Consider the following 7,892-nt stretch of genomic DNA (forward strand, 5'->3'; position numbering starts at 1 on the left):
ATCAGGTGGTCTTTATTTGAACCGTGTTGTGAACAGTCACAGTGCCAGTGTCTGCCACACACCTGGATTTGTGAATTTTTTGTCTGCATTTTACCTTCTGCCAGCAGGAAGGCTTAAGCCTCTCTTTTGGAGCTTTCTGTCTTACCTAAGAACAGATTCAAACCCACTACCTTCCAGTCTCAGGGCAGACACTCTCCTTGTGTGCAGTAGCCACTTCCTTTGTCTGTTGGTGGAACTGCAGCAGGTTGCAGCCTCTTCCATGAGACAGAAGGGGGCCCCGAAGTGTCCACTTCCGTCACATGCATGAGCGTACAGTGTGTGCTTGTGCTTGTGGCCTTCTTAATGTGTCAACCGAAAGTGCTGACCCCAGATCCCATGCAAAAGCTTGGCACAAGGTCAGCTGTCAGTGGTCCTGATGTAACAGAGAAGGTCCCACAGATCTTCCTCAGGCCCCGTCCGGAGCCGTGTGTGCTGAGTAAGCACTGTGAGAGGACAGAGGTGTGGCCCGCGGCGGGAACCCTTCCAAAAGGACACAGCGTTCTGCCTCCACGGCAGCCTCGTCTCATCTCTGCGTCTCTCAGATAACAACAAAGACACAGCCGGAGATTGGATGATGATAGAGACACATATGCAGTCTGCAAAGCCGACAAAGGACCCCCCGCCTGCCTCACTGTCACTTCTTTCAGGTCACGTTTGTGGTATTTGACATGAGACTTTTTACAAGGGTTGATTCTTAAGTGAACAATATGCTGTTTCACTTTGAAAAAAAACACCATTTAAATGTATCTTTAGAGACAGATGGAAACAGTGGAACTGAAAATGTTACTGATGTTCTTTCAGCTCTTTAAGAAGAAGATTGATGGTTGAAGTTTGATGGGGATGGAGGCGCTCATTCTGCCTCTGAAACTATTTTCCAGTCAAGGCTAAAAACCTTCTATCTACAATTTATACATGCAGTCAGTAGTCAACTTTTTGTTCCTATGTAAAAACACTTACAGGAAAAGAGAGAGAGGTTGTAGATTATAAGGTCTTTAAATATTAACTAATCAAAGGTGTCTTAGTGTCAGATCATACAGAATCACTGAGCTTCAGGTCTGGACTTGCAAAAGCACAGATTCTTCTTTTTTTTTTTACTAAATACATTAACTTGGCAGATGGCGCCATGAATCTTCAGCCAGGTGTTCACTTCTATCTTTCTATCTAAAACGCATGCTTTATAGTTTAGTGCTGTGAAGGTTTTACTTATCAAGGAAAGAGGTAATAATTCATCAACTTAGTTAATGCATATTTGCCTGCTATCCAATCAGACTGATCTGTCGAATGCAAGTTGTTAATCTAATCGACCTAAACCAAAATTATATCATTTCAAAATGAGATTAATCGAATATCGATTTTGGAAAATTCCACATGGATTGAGACATGGTACGTTTCTTTTACTGTAATGTCAAAATGACCAAGTGCATCACAGCGGACAACACATGTGGTGACACAAAAGCTGATCAGTCCATCGTTCCAGGTCATCGTTCCAGGTCCTTAGTTGCCATGGCAATGTGTTTAAGATCATTATTATGCTGTACAATCCAGATCCTCAATGTTCTCACTGATCGAAGGAGTTTTTGTTTTTTTTTGGATACTTTATTCATCCCTCAATGGGGAAATTCTTCTCTGCATTTGACCCATCCCCTGGGGGAGCGTTAGGAGTCTTGCCTAAGGACCCTCACTAAGTGATGTTAACTGCTTGCCATTGATATGGTAATTGCCCCCAGTACCATTGTTTCTTCCCCTTCGGGAATCGAACGCTGGATTCCTGCATGGTAGCCCCTCACCTTACCAACCGAGCTACTCAGCCGTTTTGACCAAAATCCTACCATATATGGTTTCAGTCATCCATTTTTCTTGACACAGATCAGTCATTCTGTCTCCTTTGCAGAAACGGGACAGAATGAGCCTTTTTCCTGTTGCAGAATGACAGAATAATGCTTCCACCCCCTTGCTTTACAGTGGTAACGGTATTCTTTTTAAATTAAATTAGTCCGGCAGCTGAGCAAGCAGATCAGAGCTGATCTCTTGTGTTGGACAGATTTTACTGTTACAATAGGAGGTTATAACTCTTCTGACACACAAGGTTTGTATTTGTGTAAACTTCTTTTGTAATTGAGGCTAAACTTTATTCATATTAATTATGTTTGTAAACTTTCTATGTTGGACCGGACGGGAAAAAAAGAAGAGGAGGGAGTGGGATGTAGAGATGGGGGGTGGGGGTGGGGTGGGGGGTAAAAGGGAGGGGTTAAAGAAGTAGGTGGGGTGGAAACACAAAGCAACAAGTTGGTGGAAGTTCATCATCATTACTATCTGGCATAGTCAAAGCAGCGCGGCCTGTCCACACACACACACTCGAATATGACAAACATACCTGTTGGCTGCAAAGATCTTCACACACAAAAATGTCAACATGTACACACCACAACTACAGCTCACACACACACACACATACCTATGCATACAAACAAACAAACACATGATCATATCGTTCCATCTTGCGTCATTATTTGTGCAAAGGTGAGCACCTGTGATCAGGTGAGTGTTTGCGTTCTACTGTATTGTAAAACCCCCACTAAAGGCGTGGCAGCAGGGGTAGTCGGGGGGCCCCCATACACCAAGAAGGAATAGCAGACCGAGCAAATCTGCCTGCCGGGGAACCCACCTAACCCATCCAGAACAGGGTTGGCAGAACTGCCACAGCAGCCTCCAATGCCATAGAGCAGGGGGGCACAGGAGTATGGAGAATGAAAGCTGCAGCTCAGCCACAAGACTAGCCCTCCTCCAGGGGCACCAGCTAAGGGCCCAATCCACCGGAGAGCCAGCCCCAGAAAAACAGCCCACCACCACCTGGGAGTCCTGAGCATCCCCCCAATCCAATGCCCAGCATAAAGCAGGTCCCCCCAAGGGAGACCCAGTCTAACTCTCTAGGCACCCAACCGCCCCGACCCATGGGAACAGAGAGCAAGACGGGGGCCAATCACCACGCTCAAATGGAGGACATCCAGGAGAAGTGCAGGTAAAATTGGTTGGTAGGGCACTGCAAGGACATCTTCTGATTGCTCACAAAGGTTTTCATGCATCCTCCCACCAAGGGTCCTGCATGTCTTGTGGATATGGCGTTCTTGTGATGTAACTCAGAATTCTTCTCCCTCCAAACACAACAGATGGCGTTTATACCAAAGAGTTCTGTTTTGGTCCCATCTGACCACATGACCTTCTCCCAGGCCTCCTCTGGATCATCCAGACGGTCTCTGGAAAACTCGAGATGGCTCAAGACGTGTTGTTTTAAGTAGGAGAACCTTTGGAGCTCTGCTGTGTTTTAATTCATGATTACATCATGTGTTACCATAGTAACCATTGCCATTGTGGTCCCAGCTCTCTTCAGGTCAGGGACCAGTTCCCCGGTGTAGTTCTGGTCTGTGTTTCACCTTTCTCCAGATTATTTGTTCCACCAGGTGAGATCTTTTATGTAGCTTCAAGAGGAGAGAGATTGTCAGTGATCTTCTGTTTCTTCTAAAATTGCTCCAACAGTTGATCTATTCTCTCCAAACTGTTTATGGTAGATTGGTCCATCCCAGTCTTGGTCAAGTCTACAATCTTGTTCTTGGCGTCCTTTGACAGCTCTTTGGTCTTGGTCACACTGGAGAGGTTGAAGTCTTACTTTGTAAGGGTGAGGACAGGTGTCTTTAATACAGATAACCATGTCAAACAGGTGACGTCACAGTAATACAGGTAACAAGTTGATAATAGAAGAGCTTCGTAACCCTTGTGCTATCCTAGGCACTTTAACATTGGGAGTTGGGTCATCTAGACCCACTAGACAGTGCTCTGAACCTTTTTTCTTCAATGATTTGTGATCTTCACTGGTGTCCGTGGATTACATGAAATCTTTCCGTCTTTATCCACCTTTGTCATGGTAGGAATAACACGTCAATGGAAGGGTGGGGTCATCTAAGATAGCACAAAGGTTAACGAAAAAATTACAGGTCTGTGAGAAACGGAAATCTGATTTGGTTGTAGGAGATGAATACTTATTTTCTGCACCAGTAAACAAAGCAATCCTTTAAAAAACAAACAATGTGATTACCAGGATTATTTTACATTCCATCTCTCACAATTAATTGTTTCTATGAGGAAGATTACAGACCAAACTTAGCTTTTTAAAGAGCGACAACTTTCTGACGAATACCTTTTTTTTTTTTTTACAGTCAAATACATTTTCCTTTCGTTACATCCAAGATAAAAATAAAATTTATCATCAGATGACATACCAATAAAAGGCTTATTTTCTTGTCTCATATATAAATTAAAATTAAACATTTTAAATTGTTGTTTTAGAGTCAGAAATTGTTTTGTTTTAGGAATGGTTGATTGTGTTAGATTACTTCTGCTTGAACATCCCTTCATAGCTGTGATTTGTGTTTTAGATCAAAGGTCTTCTGCCTTATTAGTATGTTTTACCAATCTAAACTATTGATATTGGATTACTGTGACCTAACATGATGATTTTTTAAAATATGTTTTGGTTGATTATAATTAGTATTATATTTTTTTAAGACCAGTTCCGTACCCATCTCCTCAAGAAGCAGCAAAAAAGAATTCCAATCTGAAACAATGCAAAAGAAATAAACAGCTCAAGTGATTAAAGATTACATCCTAAAAATCAAACTGGGAAATGTTGTTTTTTAGGAAATTACCAGAAAGCAGATATTGTTTCTGCAGGATAAGAGGCTTTTTTCAGCCAGCTATATGAAACCTCTGGATTTCATCCTCATCCTTGGAAGAAACTGAGCAGCCTCTCAGAGGTGTGAGTCTTTGTGGCACAGGTACAGCATCAACTCCAGTGACCCGGAGCCAGACCACAGCAGGAATCAGAACTTCTATAGGATCAGGTTATCCCTTGTGCTATCTTAGATGACCCCCCCTTACATTGATGTGTTCTCCCTACCATGACAAAGGTGGATAAAGGTGGAAAGATTTCATGTAATCCATGGACACCAGTGAAGATCACAAATCATTGAAGAAAAAAGGTTCAGAGCACTGTCTAGTGGGTCTAGATGATCCAACTCCCAACATTAAAGTGCCTAGGATAGCACAAGGGTTACAAGAAGGCAGATAAGTGGCTTAAGTGATGTTGTTGGCTGGAACTATTGTGAAAGAAGAAGAATATTTTTCCAGATCAGACTTGTTTCTCTGAAGCCACAATAAACAGGTTTTAGTTGTGGTTGAGATGTAGAAGGATTTTAAGCCCACCAACACAGCCTGCAGGAGTTTGGGCTAAAATAAAAGTTTGCATGTTGGTCGTCAGCATAACTGAGAAGGAAATACCTACAGATAAGCTGATGCAAAGACAGAGAAATCAAAAGAAAACCAAGTCTGGAACCCTGTGGTACACCACAAAACAATGTAAGCAATGACAGTGGATGAGAATGAAACCATTCCAGTATTTTCTGCTTCAAACACAGAAGAGAGAAGGGCAGTAACCCCCCCGAGGGGGGCAGTCTCTGTGCAGGACCAGCCTCCACAAGCACAGTGATGCTCCTTTTAGTTCAGAAATAACCACACAAAATGCAAAAAAACATCCAATTTTTCAGAATTAAAACAGAGAAATAGATTTCTGTGACAGAGTTGATCATTTTAAAAGAACATGTTAGGATAAGAAAGGGTTGGTAAAGCTGGACTGGTGTGTCAAACATTGTCACCCAGATTCTAGACAGGATTTATATAAACGTCTTCTAGACAGTTTGAAGCTAAATAAGCTTAGATCAAATCCCAGTGGGAATTTAAAAGCTCTGACTTATGATTTCTAAATTTATTTCAAGTAAAAGCTTTCATTTCACATCTAAATGATTTTTTAAGGCTATAGATTCTGAACAGCTGAAATTGAAACTATGCCCTGTGTACTGAAGATGCTGGGATCATTTCAAAACCTTTGTTTCTGTGGTTCAGCCTTTATTCACAGTTTCTTGGGGAAAAAAGCAAAAATAAAACTGCCATTGAAAACATGAAGTTAATGAATGAATTCAAGTTGCATGGTATCAGCCTGAGATGAGGAGATGTCTCTTCATGGGAGCAGTATAGCCCAAGGCCGAGGCAATTGAAAAAGCACACCAGATCAATCTTTCAGGCCTTCACTACAACATGGCTCATATATTTCTCACACTTGTCATTGCAGTCTCCATACATAAATCCCTGTGAGCTGCAGAAAACAGCAGGAACCACAGCGAGAGCCCAACAGAAAGCATCATAACCTTGAGAGTTCAGCAGCAGCTGGGCGATCACGGCTCACCTAACTTCACTATCACAGTGCTGCCCTGTGGATGGACCTGTCTGGGGTCTACTCTCTCTTCCCCCAATTGCAGCTGGGTAAGCAGCCCCCACCCTGCAAACCTGAACAAGGTGGAGTGAGTATAGAATGAGGATGGATGGATGGCCGATGGATAGATGCTTGGATGAATAAATGGATAATATCGCCAGCACATCCACAATCTGAGCTGAATGTCAGTCATGTGCTCTCCTTGACTTTCTCTGGCCCCCACCCCCAGCGGCCACCGCCACTCACCTGTTCTATCTTGGCCAGCCATTCTTTGTTGCGGGCCAGCTCTGCCATGAAGGCCTGGTGCTTCAGCCACTTCCTGTGTAGCTTCTGAGCCTCATCCCGCGCTGTGTCCCGAGCCATAAGCATTTTCTCCTCCACCCGCTGTCCCAGTCACTCAGCTAGGGGAGACAAAAATAGCCACCATCAGGAGTCCAACAGTCGAGGCAGCTCCTCTTCCCCCCTCTCCCACAGGATGTCCTCCTGCCTCTTCTACAACAGAGCCACCCGCTCTGCTCCACAGGGGCCTAGATACCTGTGCACCCCCCACCCCCCAACCCAGACACCCTTTTCTGGGGGAGAAAAAAATCAAGATAAGAACCTCAGCAGTGAAAGCAATGGAAGTACTCAAGCCCTTGCTTCGGGTGGCCCCTGGGTCCTCATGCCCTACTGCTTCATGGATCTTGCGGTCCTGATGCTGCAGTGCCTACTAGCCAGTCTCACAGAGAGCAAAAACAGCCGGCAAATGAGGGAAATGCGCCAGCGACAAGGCTGGAAAAGAATTATATATACATCCAAGATTCCTTGCAGGTTTGAGGTAAATTTCTAGCTGAGGATGTCGGCTAGAATCCAGACATCAGTGAGGTTGCAGATGTAGCATAGCCATGTAGGAATCCTTCAACAGAGGCGAAGCCCGACCGTCCACCACTCGCCAGTCCTGGTCAATCTGTAGTCCTGTATAATGATGCTGTAGTCGGGAGGTGGAGGAAGAGTTGAAGTGAGAGGAGCAGGCTGAGGAAGATGTAGAAGCAGTACAGAGGAGACTGGCAAAGATAAAGCATCCACTCTTGAAACCCCCCGTCCCCTCTCTGCAAAGATGCAAACGAAGGCTGGGCTCCAACAGCTCTCTATCTCCTCTCCTGAATTCTCCCGCTTGGAGTCCCTGAACGGCTCGGCCTCTGCTGCTGCATGCTGCTGCAGTCCTTGCCTCTCAGCTACGCTCCTGTGTGCGCTTGCGTGAGTGTGTGTGCATCAATGTGTGTGTTCAATCACAATCAGCACTGCAGTGCCAGAGCACAGAGAGAGTGGGAGCAAAGGGGGGGTGGGGTGTGTGTGGAGGGGGACTGGGAGAGGAAATGGAGAAAGGGGTAGTACCAAAGTGAAATGAAAGAAAGGGGGGGAGTTGAAAGAGGGAAAAGATGGTGTTAGTAGGCAGGAGAACAAGGGTGGTGGGGGGAAGAGAGTGGCTGCGTCATCCTTCAGTGTCACCAGGGACATTTCTCTGCACAAGAAATGACTGCACTCGGAACGCGAT

The 7,892-nt window shown here is 44.6% G+C and overlaps 1 protein-coding gene across 2 annotated transcripts in view; it reads right to left on the bottom strand.

Annotated features, from left to right (window-relative positions):
• LOC101156427 (spectrin beta chain, non-erythrocytic 4-like) overlaps nt 1-7,690 on the bottom strand; it is a 46,869-nt gene extending 39,179 nt beyond the window's left edge. The window contains exons 1-2 of one of the 2 annotated variants that reach the window (XM_023962197.1): nt 6,960-7,690; nt 6,605-6,759 (exon numbers count right to left, since the gene is read on the bottom strand). In XM_023962197.1, coding sequence (XP_023817965.1) covers nt 6,605-6,727 — 123 coding nt within the window. In that variant the 5' untranslated portion in view covers nt 6,728-6,759; nt 6,960-7,690. Of the gene's footprint in view, nt 1-6,604; nt 6,912-6,959 lie in introns of those variants that run through there. The other variant, XM_023962198.1, reaches the window with a different exon arrangement.
• Nucleotides 7,691-7,892: the final 202 nt, after the last annotated feature.

The sequence above is a fragment of the Oryzias latipes genome, chromosome 14 (genome assembly GCF_002234675.1).
Source record: "Oryzias latipes chromosome 14, ASM223467v1".
NCBI classification, from domain to species: domain Eukaryota; kingdom Metazoa; phylum Chordata; class Actinopteri; order Beloniformes; family Adrianichthyidae; genus Oryzias; species Oryzias latipes.